This window comes from Plecotus auritus (genome assembly GCF_963455305.1).
Source record: "Plecotus auritus genome assembly, chromosome: 12".
Classification (NCBI taxonomy): Eukaryota; Metazoa; Chordata; class Mammalia; order Chiroptera; family Vespertilionidae; genus Plecotus; species Plecotus auritus.
The window spans coordinates 40,108,446-40,133,949 of record NC_137778.1 but is presented as its reverse complement, the minus strand read 5'-3'; the positions used below and the strand labels follow the sequence as shown (position 1 = coordinate 40,133,949).

At 41.1% G+C, this 25,504-nt stretch overlaps 1 protein-coding gene and 1 pseudogene across 2 annotated transcripts; one reads left to right on the top strand and one right to left on the bottom strand.

The window, feature by feature from the left end:
- Positions 1–196: 196 nt before the first annotated feature.
- On the bottom strand, positions 197–19,504 carry LOC308237306 (mitochondrial adenyl nucleotide antiporter SLC25A24-like; the record flags this gene model as incomplete). Its single annotated transcript, XM_080647872.1, has 10 exons — positions 197–369; positions 1,750–1,906; positions 2,260–2,427; positions 4,266–4,373; positions 6,724–6,876; positions 8,674–8,832; positions 12,216–12,327; positions 13,892–13,979; positions 17,717–17,843; positions 19,322–19,504. The coding sequence occupies 10 exons, from the start codon at positions 19,502–19,504 to the stop codon at positions 197–199; spliced, it is 1,428 nt and encodes a 475-aa protein (XP_080503998.1).
- On the top strand, positions 10,556–11,194 carry LOC308237883 (large ribosomal subunit protein uL16-like; annotated as a pseudogene). The gene has a single exon. The product of its transcript is annotated as a large ribosomal subunit protein uL16-like (transcript).
- Positions 19,505–25,504: the final 6,000 nt, after the last annotated feature.

Genomic DNA, 25,504 nt, shown 5'->3' with positions numbered 1-25,504 from the left:
ATAATTGGGTCCACTTTACCAAAATGATTATTTCATTTATAGATTTTATACTAAAAAAAAAAAATAAAGAGAAAATGTTTTAACAATTATTTGATACTTTCTTTTCTTTTAGGAAGAGATCAATTTCTCTTTATAACCCAGGTATTATCTTACAATTAAGTGATTACAGTAATGACAACAATTTCACATTTCACTTCTAAGTTAATTCCAACGGTCTCTTCACTATTTCATAAGCCACACAGCTGATGAATATTGCAGGAAGCACTTTTATGATATTTGGGGTGAGGCCCCTGAAAAAGCCCATTTTTCCTTCTTTGTAATATATATCTTGAACGAGATGAATCATGGTTGTTGTTTTTTCCTTGTGTGCTACAAATTGAAAAAAAAAATCCATGTGATTCAATATTTAATCTTCATATCTTAAGACAGTACAGTGATTAAGGAGAACTTATAGGGGATGAAATTATTTCAGAGTATACCTCGCTCCCTACCTATAGAATAGTCAGTCCCATGTGGTCCAATACCACAGTCCCTAGACACAGGTGGCTAACTGAATCTAAATGAATTAAAATTCGGTAAAACTAAAAATTCAGTTTCTCAGTTGCACGACGCCGTACTGCCGGCAGCCATGAACGCTTCCCCGAACAGCACTGGAAGTCTTCCGTGAGGGACCTCACAGGAGCACTGGCAGTGGGGTGTGATGTCAATAGTCTGCTGGGGCATGGGCAGGGGATGGGATGGATGGAGAGATTCCCCACCCGGAGTGCCATGTAAATTAAACCCCTAAATCATCCCAAAAAGAAGTGGGGGAAAGAATGTAAAAGAATATTGCTTACCCCATGACCCCTTAAGGAATTTACTCAGGAAGATACTAATGGGATTATGGGAGAGGTTGTTTTTGTTTTCAGCGTGAAGGGTATTTTCTTAAAACCTAAATCCCTGACTTTGCACCTAAAAGGAACAAGCAGATGCCCTCCCTTCTGTTTCACGTCTCCTCGCCAAAGAGGACAAAACAACGCGTTCAACTGCACAAATGTATTAAGTTCCCGCTGCAGAATGTGGCAAAGGAATTCCAAGTTCATGCTGAGTTACTGCTGATTCAATCTGAGGAAAGTCAAACCTTTCCTATTGCTCTGCTTGGCGCTTCCTAGCCGTAAACTCTGGAAAACGACCATCGGGAACGGAAACAATGTGGAGAGTTCCACATAGAACTTTGTAGAGGAAAGAAGATCTGAACTCCACAAAAGGCTCTACAATAATTCAAGATCATGCTTTAACAATCAGAAAGTTAGCTTTTTATTGAGCAATTCTACAGTTTTTCTGATTTTGAAATCAATTTCTACTCATTTAAAACAACTTGTTTTAACTTTTTTTAGTTTTTTATTTTTAATTCATGGAATTAATAATAATTTTATTACTTCTTTATTTTATTAGCTTTTTAAAATTTGTTTTTTGTTGCTATTAATCCTCACCTGAGGATATTTTTCCATTGATTTTTAGAGAGAGTGGAAGGGAAGGGGAGAGACAAAGAGAGAGAAACATCAATGACAGAGGGACATTGATTGCTGCCTCCTGCACTCACCTCAACCAGGGCCAAGGATCAAACTGCAACCGAGGTATGTGCCTTGACCGGAATCAAACCTGGAACCCTTCAGTCTGTAGGCCTACGCTCTATCCACTGAGCCAAACCAGCTAGGGCAATTTTATTAGCTTTTTCAATTTATTCTTACTTCTTTTAAAAACCCACACACTCACCTTGAGCCTGCATGCGTGTTCTAAGAAGGGTCAGAGGGAAGCTGGCTATCTGACCACTGGTGTGGGACAACGTGCTACATCCCAGCAAAATCATTAAGCCGGGGTCTACAGAGTTTCCTGCATTTTGTTCGAGCCAATAGTTCTTCAAAAGCTGGAGGAGAAGAAAGCAGGAAACATCCTTTAACTGCTGTGCAGATCGAAGCAGAAGAAATTCATTGTTCACACAACTGCAGGAAACATTACTAAGGAGCTTCTTAATTCTGGAATTATTGCGCATTTCTGTAGATATTACCTCAGTTAATCCCTCAGAAACCTGACAAGTCAGTATTGTTGCCTCCATTTTATAAATTTCATAAATGAGGGAACTCATTCAGAGAGACTTAAGTTTTCAGGTCAGAAGCTATTTCATGAAAAGTCATTATAACCAATTTTTAGAATAAAAACCGTTATTGTACCAAATTTTCCAATGTAACACATAATGTCACATTATGGGGATAAACTCACCTCATAAACAGTGAGGTCTGTGCCTACATAAGGTACAATGCTTAGCAAGTTAGGGACATAGCCTTTGTAAAAGGTCCTAACACCTTCTTGTTTCAGAAGCTTCTTGCCACAATCAATAATCCCTGAGTACTGTCCAGTTTTACCTACAGTTAGTCTGGTCTTTATTACCTAAATGTGGAAGAACATATTGAAAATATATTATCAGAGTCACTCGGCTCACCTAGCAATCTAGAAAGCTATAGTGTATCACAACGTTTACTAATTATCATAGAAATCAGAAAAGAAAGCAATCTTAAACATAATTTTGATTCCTTATTAACTGACTCAAGCATGAAATGATACAGTATAGAGCTTTTTAAAAAAATTAAACAGGAGAATATAACTCATCACTGTGGCTCTAATCGATACATCCAATCAAACCCCCTTACTGGGCTGTAAGGCAACATATTCTAAAACACATTCATTATTGCTTCAGAGTGTTGTTGTTTTTTTAAGTGCTAAATGAAATTGGCTATCTTTCTCATGCTGGTGGTACCTCTTGCCAAAACTATAGCCATGCCTAACCAGTTTGGCTCAGTGGATAGAGGGTCGACCTGCGGACTGAAAGGTCCCAGGTTTGATTCCGGTCAAGGGCATGTACCTTGGTTGGGGGCACATCCCCAGTAGGAGATGTGCAGGAGGCAGCTGATCTCTGTTTCTCTCTCATCGATGTTTCTAACTCTCTATCCCTCTCCCTTCCTCTCTGTAAAAAAACAATAAAATATATATTTTTTAAAAACTATAGCCAACTCCAAGTTTGAAAGAAGTACACGGTCATGTCAACGTGAAGAACCAACATGACAACAGGTCCTGTGTATGCCTAAATGCATGCTCTGGGGACTATTGCAACAGTGAGGCCTGCACGCTGTCATTTAATATGACTTGGGCTCATTCCGTGCTCATGAAGCAGTAACATAGCAGGGATAGAGGGCCCCAGTGGGCTCCAGGAGGCGGCTGAGCAGTATTCCGATGCTCCCTGTAATTCTTCTGCTAGAACCTCACTCCTTGTCCTCTTAACTTCCATTTATTTAATTTAGGGAACTCTACACAGTAGTAGGAGGAATCTCTCCAAAGCACCCAAGATTTTTTTTTTTAAAGTATCTACTTTGCCTTCATTGGGTGGATGGGAGGTAATCAACCAAAGACCTTGTACGTATATATGCATAACGCATGGACACCAGACAATAGGGTGGTGAAGGCCTGGGGCGGGCTGGAGGGGTTCATGGGGGGGGGGTGGTGAAGGAACATATGTAATACTTTCAACAATAAATATTTATAAAAAATAAAAGGTATCGATTTTGCCTTGATTGGGCAAACTGCCTGAGCCGCCTCTGAGCAGCAGTCAGATGGAAGGCCTGTTTTACGACCTTCTGCAGCACCCGACACTTCGGATGACCCCATTCGGAAAGCACTGCCCTCCCCACGGCAGTGCACTCTCTTCTTATTCAATATCTCTCAAATTCTAACCCAAACGCACACATTCTACTCGTGCCTTTCATGAAATCCCTAACTGGAAATCATTTCTCCCCTTTAAATTTCCACTAACGCTTCCTAATGCTCTCTCTTCTAGAATTTATATTTTATATGTTGGACCATCAGCATTGATGTGCATGTTTTGTCTCCCTTCTGGACTATAATACCAATGTCTGTCTGACTCATCTCTGGATCTAGAAAAGTACCTCACACGTAGTGGGTGTGCAGTATTAATGAATGAGTCAATTAAACAGCAGATAACAAAACTGTTATCTTCTTGGTACATCTACAAATACTATCTTTATCCTAAATAACAACAACAATAAAATATATATATACATATATATACACTAAGGCCAATTGATACTTGATATGAGATTTAAATCCAGTAGCTATAAAATTGTTTATTGTACAAATTCTTGATCTGCGATTCACTTATGTCTTAAAAAAAATTAGAAAGTATAACTTTATTAAAATTTTATAATAATACATACCTCTATGGGGTAAATACAGGTCTGAGCAGTTACACCAGCCAATGAACCAGATATAAATCTCTGAATAATTCCTATTGTAGCACCATCAAAACTAAGCCATTTCTTATACTGTATAAATAAAAGTATTGAAATGTACAATATTACTGAAATGGATTATATATATTGTTTCTAAGTTTATAACATTAATTAGTACTATAAAATTACTTGAAAAAGTATTATAGATATCTGAATTAGCATCTATTAGAATACTTGATTTCAATTTTTATGCAATTGTCTAAGATAATAAGAGCCTCTTCCCCTTTTTTCTGAAGAATAAGTCAGCGACATTAAATCACTTAAGCATTTTCATGAATGTCATACGTAAGCATTTTCATAAAAGGCATACAAATGACACAAAGGGTGCAGGAAATCTATCTTTTATCTCTTTTTAGCCTCTCACCTTCCATGTGGAAGGTACTAAATATTCCTTGGTAACTGGGTAATCAGGAATCGTAACCAGGTAAATTGCGTTTGTTACAAGGAACAACAGTTTACTCTGGTTACCTCAAGAAACAGGGAGGCTACTGCAATAGCACATGTGGAAATGAGGAAAGCACCCTAGCTGGTTTGGCTCAGTGGATAGAGCGTAGAACTGCAGACTGAAAGGTCCCAGGTTCAATTCCAGTCAAGAGCATATGCCCAGGTTTCAGGCTTGATCCCCAGTAGGAGGCAACCAATCAATGATCCTCTCTCAGCATTGATGTTTCTATCTCTCCCCCTCTCTTCTTCTCTGAAATCAATAAAAATATTTTTTTAAAAGAAATAAGGAAATCAGAAATACCAGCCTAAAGGTCAGGCTTCACAGGAACTAAATAAGTCAAGTTTCATGAGACTGAAACTGGAAACGCAGTTAGAATCCAAGATAAGCTTAGCAAACAGATTATCTATCCTAGGCAAGATGCTTTCCTGTTTGCCTTTTCTAGTGGTCTCACATCAAAGCAATTCAGTTCCTCTTAAGAATTAACTTTCTGGTTCTCAAATCAGTGACTCCCCATCAGAAAGTATGATTGGTTCAGTTCATATGGCAGACACTGCTGTCTGTTCCTAGTACTCATTATCATCTTCTGTTTAGTAACAGCCAACTCAACAATAAACTACATTTCCCTCGTCTCCCTTGCAGCTAGGTTGGGTGGCTAAGTGACGCATTTTGGCCAATGAGAAATGAGGAGAAATTGAGTATGCAAATTATGAGACATCTCCTTAAAGATTTTTGGATTGCTCTTTCCTCTACTTGGGAAATGGCAGATGGGTGTGACTTTTGAAGCTGAGTGTTGAAGATGGCAGATCTATACCGTTAGCCCTGGACCACTTGCCTCTAGCATATTTAAGCTACTATATCTTGGTATTTCTTTGATACAACAGCTTAGAATGAACCCTAACAAGTACTGAAATTGATTACTAGCTGTCGGGTGCTGTCATAACTAAAACCAACAATATGTGGCCCTGTTAGGACACAGATTCTGCAATCTGAGTCCAATGCTTTGTGGAAATGCTTGATGAAGCTGCCTCCTGTGATAACTTGGAAGGGAGACCATGTGCTTTCTGAGCCTGAAGTTCTAGGAAAACGGATTGTAAAATCTCAGAATTTTGGTCAGTGTTGCCCACTCCTTGCTGCTTTTAGCAAGATCTATGAGACATGAGCTAAGGCATCTCTCTGCTCTTCTTCCCCGGGCCTTTTCGGAAGCTATCAGAGCCTGGCCAGCCCAGAAAATGGAAAGCTTGAGATGTGCAGAGAGCACTCTTGGACTCTTAGGTGATGCTAATAGGTTACACTATTTAAAAACAAATATAGCTCATCTTAACATTAATTGATTAAGTACAACTAAAATCTTAAATCAGATTAACAAATTTAAAATAAAACATTCAAATTGCTCAAAGGAAAACCAATATTGAAATGTTTTAGAGGGCTTCCTTCACTGTGAAGGAAGAACTAATAATACACATCAGTTATGATAATATACTATAAGCTATGAAACATTTCTTTTCTTTTATCCTCACCCAAGGATATTTTCCATTGATTTTTAGAGAGAGTGGAAGGGAGAGGGAAAGACAGAGAGAAATATCGATGTGAGAGAAACTCATCAATTGGTTGCCTCCTGCACGAACCTTGACCAGGGCCCAGGTAGGTGAGAAGCCTGCAACCGAGGTACATGCCCTTGACTGGAATCAAACTCAGGACCCCTCAGTCCGCTGGCTGACGCTCTATCCACTGAGCCAAATGGCTAGGGCCATGAAACATTTCTTATAAACAAAAGCAATATAAAAACAAAAGTAACCAAATGAGAACAAAATCACTTATGTTTAAATTAACATCTATTGCTTGACACTCCAGTTTCCTCTCATAAAAACCTGAACTTTTTAAACATTAAATTTTTAATCTGATTTTTGTTGTAAAATTCCACAGATGATAGCATTGTACCTGTTCATAGGCCCAGATCTTGATGACCGTCTCAGGTGCAATTTTGAAAACATTTGCACCATTTCCTCGCCAAAGAGAACGAATTCCTCCTTCTTTTATCATCTGCTCAAACCCACCAATTACCTTCATTCTCGTTGAGTCTGAACTATGAACCTAGAAAAAAAAGAGAAGGAAGATATTCCTGGACTAACTAATAGGGCTGGGCCTCATCGCGTGGGGCTCAAAAGAGCAGGCAGAATCTGCAAACTTCCCAATCTCTCTAAAGATGATGATGTCCATCAGTTTGTTGTCAGAAAGCTCCAAAACATAGCAGGTGTGAAAGCCAGGACTGAAGTCCCCAAGATTCAGCACCTGCTGCTCCGTGTGTCCAGCAACACACACACCAGCTATTGCTCTGAAGCAGCAGCACAGTGATACAACTAAGGAAGAAGTGCAGAGTCCGGAGGCTGCAGAACTGGGCCAGGAGAATGAGGGAAGACAAAGAAAAACACCAGGAACATTGCCGAAACCGGTTTGGCTCAGTGGATAGAGCGTCGGCCTGCAGACTGAAGGGTCCCGGGTTCGACTCCGGTCAAGGGCATGTACCTTGGTTGCGGGCACATCCCCAGTGGGAGGTGTGCAGGAGGCAGCTGATCGATGTTTCTCTCTCATCGATGTTTCTAGCTCTCTATCCCTCTCCCTTCCTCTGTAAAAATATCAATAAAATATATTTAAAAAGAAAAGAAAAGAAAAACACCAGGAACAGATTGCCAAGAGACAGAGGCTGTGACCTTTGGCAGCTCAGCTCCTCCCTCTAAATCTGAGTCGGTCAAAAATAAGATTTTCTAAGATATTAGAAAATAAGGTCAGACATCACAACAACAAAAGAGCCCTAGCTGGTTTGGCTCAGTGGATAGAGCATCAGCCTGCAGACTGAAAGGTCCTGGGTTCGATTCTAGTCAAGGGCACATGCACGGGTTGCAGGCTCAAGCCCCATTAGGGGGAATGTAGGAGGCAGCAGATCAATGATTCTCTCTCATCATCGATGTTTCTCTCCCTTCCTCTCTGAAATCAATAAAAATATATTTTAAAAAACCCACAAACAACAAAAGAAAACCTATTCACAATCCAACACCAATTTTCATGATGTTACCAAAAATCCAAAAGATAATAAAACACCAAAGTGTGTAAATTTAATTACAAATTAAATTCACTAGGTTGTGGATTATTAATTTTTGTATCCTTGAAGAGAAAATATTCAGCAAATTATTATTTACCATATTAAATCATGCAGTATTTTATATCTACCATTAACAATCCATTACTCAGTAAAATAAAAGGTAATTAGACAACATTAACTCTAAAGAGGTATTAGTTAATAATATACTCCAAGTAACTTAATTTCCATTTTTAGGAAGAGTCTTAGTACTTAAATAGTAGAGTAGAACCATACTATCAGGGCAGTGTCAGAGCTAGAAATAACTAATAAACTAGACCAGTGGTCGGCAAACTGCGGCTCACGAGCCACATGCGGCTCGCGAGCCGCGGTTTGCCGCTCTGTTGACTAATGAGTTTGCCGACCACTGAACTAGACTAATGGTGTCTTATCACTTCTTTAATAGATTTAGCTACATTTCTGAAAAAAAAAAAATCTAATAGAGTGGTTCTATTATTATTTCAAACAAAAATTCATTTAAACAGCATATAAGCATCTTTAAGAAATCAAGAAATCTTTTAATATGAAAAATAAGATGTCTCCTCTGCGAATTATCTGATAAAATGTAAAAACAGAACTAGTTTATAGAGAAAAGTATAAACACTTGATAAGTTAAGAGGGTAACCTTTTACCTTTTCAGAAAATGTACAACTTTAATGACTAGTATGAAATGTGCCAAAACATTTCTTTTGAAAATTATCAAGGATTTTTCAAATGACTTTAACGCATAAGGGCCACCGAACGCGCGCCATCACCTGCATCATGACTTTCAAGCGGTCAAACGGTGCCGTGCACGTCCTTGAAATCGCGCTAGCTATTCCTCCTGCCACCAAACGCCGCCACCAATGTCCAGAACTCCTTTCTTGCTCAGTAAAGTCATCTGGAATATCTATGCTCTCCCCTATGTCAATTATCTAATAAAATGTAAAAACAGAATTAGATGGTAGAGAACGGTGGAAACACTAGATAAATTAAGAGGATAATTTTTTACAAAAATCACAAGATTTTTTTTCATCTCTCATCTCCTGATAATGAAGACTGACAATGTTCTTAGCACTTGTATTAGACCAAGTAATTTTTAATAATGCATCCAGATATAGGTTTACTATAAAATCAATGCCCACTGATGGAAGAAATTGAAGACACAAATAAATAGAAAGATATATGGTGCTCGTGGGTGGGAAGGGTTAACATTGTTAAAATGTCCATACTACCCAGAACCACCTATAGATTCAATACAATCCCCACCAAAATTCCAATGTTATTTTTCATAGAAATAGAAAAGAAATCCTGCAATGCACATGAAACCACAAAACCCTGAATAGACAAAGCAATCCTCAGACAGAAGAACAAAACTGGAGGAATCACACTCCTGCCTTCAAACTATACTATAAAGCTATGGTAATCAAAACGGTATAGTAATGGCATAAAAACAGACACATAAATGAATGGAACAATCGAGAGCCCAGAAATAAACCCTCACAGATATAGTCAACAAATATTTGACAAGAGAGCCAAGAATACTCAGTGGAAAAGGATAGTCTCTTCAATAAAGGGAGCTGGGGAAAATGGATAATCACATACAGCAGAATGAAACTGGACCTCTCTCTCACACCACCTACAAGAATGAACTTGAAATGGAGTAAAGGCTTAAACGTAAGATCTTAAACTGTGAAACTCCTAGAAGAAAACACAGCAAAAAAAACTCCTCGACACTGGCCTTGGCAATGACTTTTTGGATTTGACACCAAAAGCATAATTAATAAAATCAAAAATTAATATGTGGGACTACATCAAACTGAAAAGCTTCTGCACAGCCAAAGAAATAATCAGCAATAGGAAAGGCAACCTACAAAGTGCGAGAAAATATCTACAAATCATAGAGCTGATAAGGGGTCAATATCCAAAATATATAAAAAACTCATACAACTCAGTAACAAACAAAAAAACCCACTGAAAATGGGCAAAAGAAACAAAGAGGCATACAAATGTCCACATACATGAAAAGGTGTTCCATGTCACTAATCATCGGGAAAAGGCAAATCAAAACCACAGTGAGCCCAGCCGGCGTGGTTCAGTGGTTGAGCACTGACCTATGAACCAGGAGCTCATGGTTTGATTCCCGGTCAGGGCACATGCAGGCTTGTGCAGGCTTGATCCCCAGTGTGGGGCGTGCCAGAGGCAGCTGATCAATGATTCTCCCTCATCATTGATGTTTCTATCTCTTTCTCCCACTCCCTTCCTCTCTGAAATCAATAATAATAAATATTAAAAACACAAAACAAAATGAGTTACTACCTCACACTTATTAGAATGGCTATTACCTAAAACAAAAAAAAAGGAAAAAAATAGTAAGTATTGGCAAGATATACATATACATATACATATACATACACACACATACCCACATATACACACATCTATATACAATAATGAACAATGGTCATTGTATTCAGTCATGAGAAAGAAGGAAATCCTGCCATTTCCATAATATGGATGGACCTTGAGGACATCATGCTGAGTGAAGTAAGTCAGACATAGAAAGACAAATGCTGTATGGTATTACTTATACGTGGAATCTAAAAAGCCCGATTCAGTCTTTCCCTTCAGCGTGCCACTGAAGATCCTGGTGTTGCCATGGGCCGCAGCCCCTCCCGGGGTCACTGGTATTGTAAGAACAGCGTACCCAAAGTCTCCTTTCTGCTGAGGTGTCCCTGATGCCAAGATCCGCATCTTTGACCTGGGGCGGAAGAAGGCAAAAGTGGACAAGTTCCCACTGTGGCCACAGGGTGTCAGATGAATACGAGCAGCTCTCCGCCGAAGCCCTGGAGGCTGCCCGTATTTGTGCCAACAAGTACAAGGTAGAAAGCTTGGCCAAGATGGCTTTCACCTCCGAGTGCAGCTCCACCCCTTCCACATCATCCGCATCAACAAGGTGCTGTCCCGTGCTGGAGCTGACAGGCTCCAGACAGGTACGCAGGTGCCTTTGGAAAGCCCCAGGCCACAGTGGCCAGGGCCCGTGTTGACCACGTCATCATGTCCATCCGCACCAAGCTGCAGACCAAGGAGCATGGGATTGAGGCCCTACGCAGAGCCAAGTTCAAGCGCCCTGGCCGCCAGAAGATCCCCATCTCCAAGAAGTGGGGGTTTACTGCATTTAATGCGGATGAGTTTGAAGGCGGGGTGGCTGAACAGCGGTTCATCCCAGATGGCTGTGGGGTCAAATACATCCATCGTCCTGGTCCCCTGCACCAATGGTGGGCCCTGCACTCATGAGTCTCAGTGCTGCCCGCTCCTTACAACCACCAGCAAACCCTACTTCCCATCCACAAGAAAAATAAAAAGCCAAATTCACAGAAGCGGAGATAGAAAGGTGGCTGCCAGGGGCTGGGGCGTGGAGGAAATGGGGAGGTGCTGGCCAAAGGGGACGAACTTCCAGTTCTGAGATGACTAAGTTCTGGGGATCCATGTAAAGTAGAAACAGTAATTATGTGAGGTGATGGAGGTGTTAGCTAACCCTACTGTGGTAATCATTTGACAATATAGAAGTGTATCAAATATCATGTTGCACACCTTAACTTACAAATGTTATATACCAGTGGTCGGCAAACTGCGGCTCACGAGCCGCGGTTTGCCGCTCTGTTGACTAATGAGTTTGCCGACCACTGGAATAGGGGCTTAATCACAAGGAACAACAACAGCCTGTAATTATTGGAATCGAGAGTCTAGGTCAGTGGTCGGCAAACTCATTAGTCAACAGAGCGGCAAACCGCGGCTCGCGAGCCGCAGTTTGCCGACCACTGTTATATACCAATCCTATCTCAATACATTTGAAAAAACAGACCAAGATATAAATGCAGTAGGGATCAATGAAATGCACATTAAACAAGATATCACCTTATGTCCAACAAAATGGCAAATATCAGAAAATTGGGTAATACCCAGTAACCGTAATATAGAGAGAAGCAGGAACCTTCCGGCACTGCTGGTGGGAGTGAGCTGGCATAGCAAGCCATTCTGGGAACTAACACGGCTAGATGGCATTTTGGAAAATGGAGACTGAATACCCTAAAAACTGTATAAATGCATATTCCTTCTGATTCAGAAGCCCAGGTAACATTCTGTAGGATGCAGTTGAGAAAAGCATTTTTTGAGGGTGGGGAATCGGAGAAAACACTATGAAGACAGATTACTGTTTCTTTAGCCACTGAGGCTGGAAGTATTATAGGGATTACGTGACTGACCATGATAACAGCTATAACACTTATGACAGATAAAAAATACAAACTAATCTTACAGTAGAACGCTTCCAGAAGCCAGCAATTTCATCGATACTTTTTGCGGGATGAAGTAAAAAGTAGTACTTCCATTCATCCCAGTCTATTGTCATTGTTCCATCGCTGTCCATGCTGGAATTTAAAAAACAAACAGTGCTTACAACATTTATAACAAAGATAGCACCATGATAAAAATTAAGTGCTTCTTACATATTTATGATAGAAGCCATTCCTTTGGACTTCATGAACATTGCTGTACTTTCATATTTTAATAGACTTTATTTTTTAGAAAAATTGAGAATATATCCCTGGCTGGGTGGCTCAGTTGGTTGAGCATTGTCCTGTACACCAAAAGGCTGCAGGTTCAATTCCCAGTCAGGGCACATACCTAGGTTGGGGGTTTGATCTCCAGTCGGAGCACATACAGAAAGCAACTGATCAATGTCTGTCTGTCTCTCTCTCCCTCCCTCCTTCCTTTCCTCCCTCCCTCCCTTCCTCTCTCTCTCTAAAAATCAATAAAAACACATATCCTTGGGTGAGGATTTTTTTTAAACTGAGAATATAATACAGAGTTACACCCATTTTCCTCTAATGGTATCATCTTACATTATTATGGTACATGTTACAATTAATGAACCAATATTAATACATCATTAACTAAAGTTCACACTACCCTCAGAGTTCCTTCGTTTTTAACTAACGTCCCTCTTTTGTTTTAGGATTTTGAGGGAGTCGTCATGTCACCTTAGGCTCCTCTTGGCTGTGAGAGTTTCTCAAACTTTCCTTGTTTTTGGTAACTTTGACAGTTTTGAAAAGTATTGATCAGGTATTTTGTAGAATGCCCCGCTGATGGAATTTTAACCATTTACTTATATTTCTCTCACACGTGCCTTGCTCTTTTAAAGGGAAAGGCTATTTAAAGTCACCTTTATATTGCTAGCACTGAGCACTCAATAAATGTTTGTTGAATGAATGAATAAATGAATAAAATTGACTGAGGAGGAACCTTATACCTTATGAGTCTTCTAATAACATTTTTCCTCTGACCCTCTTTTCCCTACTTATAGCTTTTAAATCAACTTTAAAATAACCTTTTACTTATGAATTTAAAGAGAAGACTCACTTTTTACCATGAGAAATTCAGGGTTTACTCGACTTTTAAGCATCTCAAAATCAAAAAATACAACAGCTGTTGCTTCTTTGAAGTCTGAGTTAAAGGTGGAATTAAGTGAAATGCTTTTTCAATTGCATTTTTCTCAATGGAAATTCTAAAAAGCAAAATCCATCCACCAACAAAAAGATCAGTATGATGTCCAGTCCCAGCCAAGATGAAATAATGGGTGTAGAATTTATCCTCTCACTATGAACCATTACAAAACTGAACACAACATATATATGGCCAAGTGCTAAGTTATATAACTCCATCCGACTAACAAACGTAGTTACTAGAGGGCTGTGAGCTTAATGGAAATCCTGAAGGTGAGCAATGTTCAAATAAAGGAAGGGAGAAAGAGAGGGAGAGAGGGAGGGAGGGAGTGACAGAGGAAGGGAAGGAGGGAAGGAGGGACAGAGGGAGGGAGGGAGGGATAGAGGAAAGGAGGGAGGAAAGGGAAGAATGGGCTATATTTATAGAAATTAGTTTCTAACTTAGAATATTAAACAAAAATGAAAACTATTAAAAATAAGAAGGGCTGACCTTCGGAGAATATTTTTTGCCTGAGCTTCAGAAACATCTACACCCAGTGACTTCAAACCAGTGATTATTTCTGAGGTTTCTATTACTCCTTTAAAAAGTGAAAAAATGTCAAGTTAAAGTTTCTGAGAAGATAACAAGGCAAAATATACTTAGAACACAATAGTCTTAAAAAGCCCATGTCTTTTATAGGCCTCTCATCCCATATTCACAACAAAGATTAAAATGCTCTAAAAGTAAGACATTTTGTCAACTATACTTTAATTAAAAAGGGCTTTACATTCCAGAATTTAAAAAAATAAAAAATGTTTAGTAAATGTGGCACTAAAATATTTGTTGGCAAAACATGTCTTAAACTGATGTGAAGTTAATTTTAATCAATTATTTATCTAATTTAGTGTTGTTATGCACTTGTTTCATTGATAGAATATTCATGTACAGTTGACATTTGAACAACACATGTTTGAACTGTACGGGTCCACTTTTACACGAATTTTTTACAATAAATACAATAGGGGATTTGCATCCACGGGTTTTGCATCCCCGAGTTCAACCAACCTCTAAGGCAGTGGTTCTCAATCTTTCTAATGTGCAACCCTTTAATACAGTTCCTCATGCTGTGGTGACCCCCAACCATAAAATTATTTTCGTTGCTACTTCATAGCTGTAATTTTGCTACTGTTATGAATCGTAATGTAAATATCTGTGTTTTCCGATGGTCTTAGGTCGCGACCCACAGGTTGAGAACCACTGCTGTAGAGCCTAAGACCATCGGAAAACACAGATATTTACATTATGATTCATAACAGTAGCAAAATTACAGTTATGAAGTAGCAACAAAAATAATTTTATGGTTGGGGGTGACCACAACATGAGGAACTGTATTAAAGGGTCGTGGCATTAGAAAGGTTGAGAACCACTGCTCTAAGGGTTCAACCAACCTATTATCAAAAACAGTATTTTCCAATTCCCAGCCATGGTTATATATAACTACAAATTAAAAATACTCTTTTCGCCCTAGCTGGTTTGGCTCAGTGGATAGAGTGTTGGCCTGCAGCTGAAGGGTCCCGGGTTCGATTCCAGCCAAGGGCACATGCCCAGGTTGCAGGCTCGATCTCCAGTGGGGGGCGTACAGGAGGCAGCCGAGCCATGATTCTCTCTCATTATTGATGTTTTTATCTCTAACTCCCTCTCCCTTCCTCTCTGAAAAAAATAAACATATATTTTTAAATACTGTTTTCAACATGCAGTTGGTTGAATCCTCAGATGTGAAAGGCCGGCTAGAGTTATCATTTTAGGGACTCAAAGTTGTACTCAGATTTTTTATGGTATGGGGGGTCAGTGACCCTAAAGCCCCTGTTGTTCAAGATCAACTGTATAGTTGCACAGTGGTGCCCCAGACCCCACTTGGATTATTAAATAATAATATATATGCACAGGATCAGTTTTCTAAAAGCGAAATTCTAAATTTCTAAACACATCTGGCCCCAAGGGTTGCCATACAAAGTTTGTAGATCTAAGACAGATCTTGATTATTGTACCCAGTTGGAAAGAATTAAAAAGTTAATTCTGAAGATCTGATTCAGGGGCATGAAAATAAAGCCACTCAACACTGTGTAAGGAAAGCTCGACACGAAAGTGGTCACTGAGGCGGCAGCAATGACGCCGAGAGCCGGTGCTCAGTCAGAGGGCCCTGCAGGGCTGCAAGACCTGAGCCCACAGGTCCAGGTGGGCAGCAGCCCTGGTGGCCACAGCAGGGCTTCCTCCCTACGACGCAGCTCCGGGGCTCAAACAAAATGAAGCCAGTGGGACGCCCGCTCTGCCAGAGTGGACCTCGGCCAGACTCTGGGAACTCTGATGTCCCAGTTTGGCTGGTCAAGGCAGAAATGAAAAGATCTATGTTGCTAATCACTATATTACTTTGGGATTTCCGTCCTGCCTCAGAAAGACTATTCTCTATTATTACCAGTAACTACAAGAGCTGGTGTGCAGTTTTACCAGGGACAACAGGAGCGTAATATTTTTACCAATGGCATTCCAATTTCCCTGATGTAGCTGACATGACAGATTCATCAACGAGACAGTGACATTTTAGAACAGCACAAGAGCAAAGCATTCAGTCCTAGAGCGGCAGCAAATGACAGCCCAGCCTCATTTCTAGACATGCCTCTGGGTGCCACCTCGGTATGAGGGTCCGGAAAGGCCTACACCTCCTTCTGGAAAGTGCCGGAAGCTTAAAGCACGGTGCTTTGGGGATTAAGGGTAACGAACCACTTTTGTGCTCAGGTCATAGAGCCTCTGACATTCAGGTTAAATTTTCTTTGACCCAAGAATCCATCAGTGGAATCCTTTAAACCAGCGGTCGCCAACCTTCCGGACCTCATGGACCACCAGTGGTCCGCAGACCACCAGCTGGCAACCGCGGCTTTAAGTCACTTTCCTGGTACATTTAGAGTTTTTTAATTAACAAAAAATTCGATTTCACAAAAGTTAAAAATTAACATGTTTCTTAAATAGATTATAATTAGGTTCTGAATACCCGTGGTGGGTCAGCCACATATGGATGCAGAAGTGTTCTACTCTACATTCAGTCTCTCTGATTTAAGGGTTTGTAACAAAGGACAAGTCAGCATGGATACTGGTCACACCATTATGTATAAGAACAAAAAGCTGGAAACATCCTAAATATCTAACAATATGGGAATGATTAGATAAGTTTACTCACAAATGGAGTATTTTAGGGTCATTAAAAAATGCGTTTGTCGCCCGACCCTGTTGGCTCAGGGGTTGAGCGTCGACCTATGAATCAGGAGGTCAAGGTTTGATTCCCAGTTGGGGCACATGCACAGGTTGCAGGCTTGATCCCCAATCATGCAGGAGGCAGCCCATCAATGAGTCTATCTCATCACTGATGTTTCCATCTCTCACTCCCACTCCCTCTCTAAAATCAATAAAAATATGTTTAAAAAAATATGTTTGTGAAGAATATTAAATGAAGTAGAAATGCTTACATGATAACATTAAAAGAAAAAAGCAAACCCAGCTAGTGTGGCTCAGTGGTTGAGCGCTGACCTATGAACCAGGAGGTCACAGTTCAATTCCCAGTCGGGGCACATGCCCAGGTTGCAGGCTCAATCCCCAGTGTGGGGCATGCAGGAGGCAGCCGATCAATGATTCTCTCTCATCACTGATGTTTCTATCTCTCTCTTCCTCTCCCTTCTTCTCTGAAATCAATAAATATAAGAATATTTTTTTAAAAAGCAGGATACCAAACTACACACACAGTGTGACTGCAATTGCATCTAAAGAGAGAGAAAAGAAACAAAGGAAAAAGAACAGACAAAAAGGCTAAAAGGAAATATAAAAATAAATTAAAATGCTAAATCTGATCCTAGACAGCAGCACTACAAGTAACTTTTACTTTCTTTCCGGAGGTTTTCTGTGTTACCTAACTTACCTGCAACTGAAATATTTTCAAAATAAACAAGAAAACAACAAATATCATTTTTTTAAACTACCATGACATATACTGCAAACGAGTGGAGAGACCTACCACTCAGCCAAGTAGCATAACAGAGGGCAAAAACTATTTCATTAAAAGATGGTAACCAAAATTAATTAATTAGTTTTTTAAAAAGATGGTAATCACACAGAAATTGTAACAATAAATACAGTTTATATGTTATTTTTAGAAATTAAAAAAATGCTGCTAAACAAGTAAAAGAATTGAATCTTGGATAGCAGGGGTTAGGTAAAGACTGGTACACGTATCCTTTGGTACTGCTATTCATGCTAAGCTAATTGTGAAGAAAACACACACATACGCACCATCCTTATTTAAGTCCAGACTATTAAATGCCAGCCTCATTTTTTTCTCATGGTCTTTAAGGTACTGAATAAACTCTTGCAAGTCCAATCCTGAATCAGCATTGGTATCTCCAGCTTTAAAAATTTCCTGCAAGAAAGAAGAAACCATTGCAGAGACACATGGCAAGTGAAGCCCCTGTACCATTCCAACACTGGTGAATTTCATCATACAACATTGGTGAATTTCATCATACAACATTGGTGAATTTCATCATACAACATTGGTGAATTTCACCATACAACATTGGTGAATTTCATCATGCAACATTGGTCAATTTCATCATACAACATTGGTCAATTTCATCATACAACATTGGTCAACTTCATCATACAACATTGGTCAATTTCATCATGCTAATTATGATTTCCATCCACAGCCATTGGCCTAGTTTTTCAGTCACAGCTACAAGGCTAAGTAATTTTTTTTTTTAAATTGTGCAATACTAGAGTCAATAGCCACATGTCATTCCAAATAATTATGAATCTTAGAAGAATTTACCTGCGGTTATTAATGAATGCCGAATACTTTGAAAGAATAAAGATACCAAGATACATAGTTCTAGCCATCAGGGACTCACACTCTATTAATGAGATAAAATATGTGAAATTCTAGCCGGGCCGGTGTTGCTCAGTGGTTGAGCATCGACCCATGAACCAAGAGGTCGCCAGGTTCAATTCCTGGTCAGGGTAGATGACGGGGTTGCTGGCTCAATCCCCATTAGGGGGTGTACAGGAGGCAGCCAATTGATGTTTTTCTCTCACTGATGTTTCTCCCTCTCCCTTCCCCTCTCTCTAAAACAATAAAAGCGTATTTTTTAAAATGCTAGAGATAACATATTAATGATTAAGTCATTAATCTGAAGGGACTAAGCTGAGTGGGAAGATGTAAGTATGAGATCATGAGATAAAAGTTAATTCAGAGGAGTAGTTTTTGGAGCACAGAACTCTGAAGGAATTTCCTGAGCCACAGGAACGTTTGGACTTCATACACACGGGCACACACATCTCACTGGTGAAACAAGTGGGGTGGTACCTGAAGACTGTTGAGCATTGAGAGAGGGGAAATAGAATAATTGTTTTCTCTGGATATGCTGTCACTTCCACCTAAACCATTTTTAAATAATCAAGTCAAAGACCCGTCTAGAGAAGAAAGACACCCCTATTAGTAATTAGGGCAACAGTACTGTCAAACTCTGGATCAGGGTCTGACTCTCCCCAAACCCTGTGGGTGTCAGAAAGACACGGCAGCTCTGGGGCCCCATCTGAGCCTGTCTTGAGGTGGGAATGTCCTAATCAAAGAGGTCTTTTACTCCTGCATTCACAAAGGCTAACACAGCTCCTGGAATTCTGTGCGGGTTCAGTCCATGGTGACGGAGCCACCGGAAACCCACCGGGCGTTTCCCAAAATGCCCAGGGGAAGGCTTTGTGCAGGAGGGGCTCACAGACGACAAGTCCACCCCTTCCAACACGGGCCTCTGAAAGAAGCTCCAGAAAGGGCGAGTTTGGCCTCCCCCTCTACTCAGTGTCTCCCCAGACTCCCGGAGCCACGTTCTCTGGGTCAAGCACCTTCTCCGACTGCATCCCGAACGTGGAGCTCCAGTTTTTCAGCCCTTCGCGGAGCTCCGCGATGTCCACCACCCCGTCCCCGTTGCGGTCTAGGTCTTGGAAGAGGATCTCGTAGGGGAAGATGTCCTCATCCTCCTGGCAGGCGGCCGTGGGCAGCACGAAGCCCCGCAGCCAGCGCAGCATGGCCCCTCTGGGGCTGGCCGGCGGCGGCCAGGACCTCAAAGCCACCAGGCCTCTGGGCCCGAGCGAGGCTGTCCCGCCCTCCGGCTGTGCCACCTGCCGCCGCCTCCACGACGACGAAGACGACGCTGCCGCCGCCAGGAGGCTGATCCAAGCCGTCAGTGCGGCCATGGCAACCGCCTGGCCGAGCCACTGTGGTTCCGGGTTCCGAGCCTCCCAGGGCCAGGATACCGGCGCCGCTGGGCGCGCTCAGACAGCACCCTCCGGCACACGGCCTCATGGGAACCCTGCTGGTGCCGACCAGGAGGTACTTCCGGTTGACCCGGAAGTAGAGGGTTGTGTGGGGCCTGGAAGTGCCTTCCTCTGACTGCGTGGACCCAGAGCTCCGTGTCCAGCATCTCCCGGTGCCGACTCATTGCCTATGGCCGGTGAGTTGCTGTGACCTGGTGGCACCGCTCCTCCCAGGGAAGGTCATCGCCCTGCAGTTGGGCCCCACTGACCCTGCGGGAGAGTTCTGGACAGGACAGCCTTCCCTCCATTCCCGTCTCTCTCTTACCCTTCCTCTGCGAACCTGGGTGTTTCCCAAAACCCGTCCGCTTCCTCACCTCCCGCTTTTCTCCTGGCACCACTGCAGCCTCATCTCAGCCACCACCACCCTACTGAATTTCTTTGTCACAACGTCCAGAGGGCGCTCTGAAATCCTTGCCTGACTTCATCCTGGTCCTGTGTAGACACTGATGACCAGGCCCTCCATCTTGACACAGTTCCCTTTGTCTTCTGGGACAGCATGCATTCCCGCCTTGCCTCAGCGCCTCTCTCCTAAGGAGTCTGGGTTTTCTGAAGTCCAGGCACTAGAGAATTGCAGGAGGCAGGGTTGAGGGGTTCTGGAGAAACCCAGCACTGACATTTAGTGACCTGAAGCTTTGACATACAGTTTGTTCTAGTCTGCTCCCCCAAAGGCTCTGCACCTGTTTGTTCCACTTCGCATACACAGCTTAGGCGTGATGGAGCAGGAGGACAGAACGTGGGATCCTGACGAACCGGGATCCTGATGACATCAGCCTCTGGACCATGTTTATGTGAAACAGAAACAAACCCAGGCCAGAAGCCACCATTCTTTCTGGTCTTCCATCTAACCAATAAACATCCTCAATAATCCACAACTAGTCAGAATAACAGGTAACCAGAAAAATACCCTGGTTAAATTACAATCAAAATGACTATAAACAGCCCTAGATGGTTCCGCTTAGTGGATAGAGCGTCGGACTGAAGGGTCCCGTGCGTGTTCAATTCCCCATCAGGGCACATGCCTGGGTTTTGGGCTCCATCCCCCATAGGGGGCGTGCAAGAGACAGCCAATCAATGAATCTCTCATCATTGATGTTTCTGTCTCTTCACTTCCTCTCTGAAATCAATCAAAATATATTTTTAAAAAGTGACTATGAACATAGGTTTGAGACTGTTAAAATATATTGATGTTAAAATAATTTGGGCATTTTATATGAAATTAATATTTTGAAAATAACTACTAATTTTTTATAAATCCATATGGTGATAATTATGAAACAAAGAACTTTACAAACTAATGATAAATAAAGACTGTTATAATTATGCAAATTGCCTCTGTTTCATTTATCCACCATTTACTGAATATAGATACTCTGCTAAGCACTATGCTGGCTGCTAGAGATACAAAGATAAATGAGTCTCTAACTTCCATTGAGCACTCACAGACTAATGACAGAGACACAAACAGATGATTCATGAAGTACTTATTGTCAATATATTTTTTATTCATGAGCAGATTTTTTAGATTTAGCAAATGAACAAAAAATGCTTTAGTTATGAAAGAAATCCACTAAATGTAATTTGGCTCAGTGACCAGTAGAGGGTGATAGAACATCAAAATGACAGCTTAAGAATGTCTTTATGGACCTCGTTGTAGGCATTTTACTATAAACATAATTTACTCAACCAATACTTTTCCCCAAGCTCATTACATACTTGTCTATCGAATATGCAAAGCTTATACTAGTAGATCCATTCTAAATAAAATACATTCATGATTTAGAAAAATACAGTGAAAAAAATGTTTTACTTATTCCTATTTTATCATTCTGTTTTACTTTTTTTTCTCTATGTCCTACGATATCATGGAAGCTCATTAACCAGAGAAATACATTGCTTTTTACCATGTGTTACAAATATCGTTTATCTGTCTTATTGGTATCTTTCAGAAATAGTCACGTTAATGAAACGATGTAATGGGTACACCAAGCCAGCTGTAGTTGTTGACAGAAAATAAATGGTAAAATCTCTTTATGTTATCGGTGAGTAGTATTTTGAAGCTTGAAATTTGATCCCTCTTAGTTATGTAAGTGTTTTTGGCTATAATTCATGTATGTAATATTGAGATCAAAACTTTTTAAAATGCAGCTAATAGAAAAGCATTTTGTATTAAGCCACAGTATTCTTTCTGCAAGAAGGAAAGAAGAGAAAAAAAGCTTTTCTTTGTCAGAATGTGTTTGTTTAAAATGAAAGTGCCTCTTGTTCAGACTACAATAGACAATTCTCCCTTTTGAAGGCCATCAATTGGCCATTATTTATGGACTACCCACTAGATGCTCCATGTATGTGCTGTAACAAATTAACAAAAACTGGGTGGCTTAAAACAAAAGATATTTATTCTATCACAACTTAGGAGGCCAGAAATCTGAAATCAAGGTGGGCTTCTTCTGGAAGCTCTGATGGAGAATCTTCCTGGCCTCTCTCATAGTTTCTGGTGGTTGCCAGCAATCTTGGACTTGTAGCTGCATCCCTCCGATCTCGTTCTCCTTCTTCACATGGCCTTCTCTTCTGTGTGTCTCTTTGTGTCTTCACACAGCCTTCTTACAAGAAAACCAGTCTTGAATTGAGGGCCCACCCTAATCCAGTGTGACCTCATCTTAGCTGATTACACCTGCAAAGACCCTGTTTCCAATAAGACCATACTCTGAGGTTCTCGGTGGACATGAATTTTGGCAGAACACTATTCAACCCAGTACAAGTGGTGTGCTATCTTGTATGTCTTCAAATAAATCTTCAAAGAGAAAAAAATATTATTTCCTGTTATGGAAATAATATGGAAACTGAATTATTATATTCAGAATAGACATATCCTAAAGTACAATCAATTGAGTCTTTTACTTTCCTTATCTTAATCTTCTTACTTTGTTTTACTTTTACTCTATTTTTATTTTCATGTGTTTATACATTGCCTTGTTCTATAATGGTTTTGAGGTGTCTTACAATAAAAATATTTAGATATTTAGATAGTAATATGCACAACATAAAATGTATGTGGCTCTCTCTCAATAAACAGTGTATGATTTTTTTGAGACTCAGTAGAATCAGATATTTTTTTTTTTAAATATATTTTATTGATTTTTTACAGAGAGGAAGGGAGAGGGATAGAGAGTTAGAAACATCGATGAGAGAGAAACATCGATCAGCTGCCTCCTGCACACCCCCCACTGGGGACGTGCCCGCAACCAAGGTACATGCCCTTGACCGGAATTGAACCTGGGACCTTTCAGTCCGCAGGCCGACGCTCTATCCACTGAGCCAAACCGGTTTCGGCAAGAATCAGATATTTAATAATAAAGGAAGCTATAGTAAAACTCTCTCTATAAGTGGAATCCAAAAGTTCCATCATATGAAATTCACATTATCAAAATGTTAAAACATCCCTTTTCAATTAGCCTCCCAGTTATTATATATTTAATTTGTGTTCACTTATGAAATGTGTAAGAAATAGACCAATTATTATAATTTGTGCAATACAATGAACTGAGAAAGCCCCAGATTATCACAAAGTAGTCATTTTCAGATCCTTTACCCTGAAGAAGATACCACCTTAAACTGGTTCCTAGTTGAGAACTGCATCTGGGTGGAGGATGGGAGCCAACTGCCAACTGGATTCTGTCTCAATTTACATTATCTCAGAGACATCACAGTTTAAAGGAAGAGCAGAAAGTCAAGACCAGAGACACTAAGACACAGATGATAAAGGAAAATGTGGCCAGTTGCACAATTCTCATCAGAAAGGAGGAAACACATCACTTCGGGAGAACCCAAGTTTTTTGTAGTGATGACTTGCTTAAAAAAAAATGTCTCATTGAGTGATAAAGGAAGATCATGTCCTTTAAAAACTTCTAAAGCAATTGCACTAACAGGAAAGGTTGCTTCTTCTCAATCGTTTTGTTCAAGTGGAGGCCATGATGCTGAAACAACTCAACCAAGGTAGTTATGGATGTCAGAAGTTAAAGGAACTGGAAGAGCCACTGAAACAAATATCCTCAAACACACCTCCCAAAATGTCACCCTCCCGTGTGGACTCTCAGGCTTGTGCTCACTGATGAGAAAACAGAAAGCTAATATTCTGAGATGCTAGATCTATACGTGCTTTAAAAACAGGTGAGCAGACAGTCGAGTTACATTCTCAAAGGAAATTAAAGAACCCAAATAGAACACTGGACAAATATTCTAAAGTTTCCTACAAGGAAACTCAGAACTTTCCACAAGAAATCATTCTGGGGGCTTCAAGACCATCCAGTCAACCCTGCAAAAAGCTTTGTCTTTCCTACTTCCCTACCTTCTGAGGCCCAATGACAACACAGGAACAAAAATCCCAGGACAGTCAAGAGAAGAGAAAGGGAGTTGCCGTGGGTGCGGGCATAAAACAAATGTGTGGAAGATGGAAAGAGACTAGAAAGCTGCCTGTGGTTATAGGTAAGAAAGAACGGGTAGATAAGAAAGCCCAAAATATGCAGGAAGGGGCTTCAGTGCAGGAGAGGGTTGGTCTCACAAGGCCTTAGGATAAGCAGGGGTGTGAGAAGCCTCAGAAACTTCAGACGGAGGTGGCAGGTGGCTGGGAGGGCAGGAGGCAGAGGGGAGGCTAAAACGGAGGGATTAACTGGAAGTGTGTCTGGGACACGACTGCACCACACACCTGCCCACACTCCCTACCCTCTCCTCCCACTCCTGAATATATGGAATACCAACTGGCATTTGACTCCTGGCCAAAAAGAAAAAGGTTGCTTGTCTTGAAAACTGAATAAACCGACTGAGAAGAATTAGGAATGCTAAGGCTGAACACCAGTGTCCCAAGTAAAGCTCTTTGCATTTTTTTATTTTGGAGTGCCAAATCTATCCCCCCAAAATGGACAGGTTCCAACATTCTTACCCTAAAATGAAGGCAACCAGGAGTAAGGCCATTTATGGGAGCAGTGGCTGGCTGTGTACCAAGAATCTGCTCGTTCCTTAGTGTGATGCTTCTGGGGCGCGGCTGCCCAGCCAGGGAGGGCCTTTTCCAGCCCGCCTTGCACCCAGGTGTGGTCATCTAATGGTGGAATGTGAGTAGAAGTGATGCGGGTCACTCCCAGGCCAGGGCCCTTGAGAAAGCAGGTGTGCCTTCTCCGTTTCTTGTTTCACCTTCTGGCTGCCAGAAGCAGAAGACGCCACGGCCCAAGGAGATGCTGGAAGCAAGATGCTAAGGCAAGTCAGACTCCATGTTGTCTCCTTACAGCGCCCTCACTAGGCCTGAGGTGAAGTAAAAACCACCTGCCCCATCAGTCTCCCGTGGGGGTAGGGAAGACTCAAACACAACACAACGGAAGATTCGAACCTTTCAGATCTCCACTGGCTCCTCAGCCCTTCCATTTCAGCACTCACAGCCTTAGGATAAGCAGGGGAGTGAGAATCCCCAGAAGGGGGTTTCAGCAGCTTTGTAACTGTCACTGATGATCTGACTCTACCACTTGTCCATGAGTCAATGGATCAGGAGACTTTGCCCAAATTAAAAATGGCAAACTTTTATTGAAGACTCTTAGGTTTTGGAAATCCTAGAAACACCATTAGGCAATACCCAGCGTGTTCTGAGGAAGAAGGAAAAGCTGGGAGAGCTTACAGTACAAAGTCCATTCTTGGGAAGAATCCGCTCTTCGTTCTTAGCCTCTGGGTTGG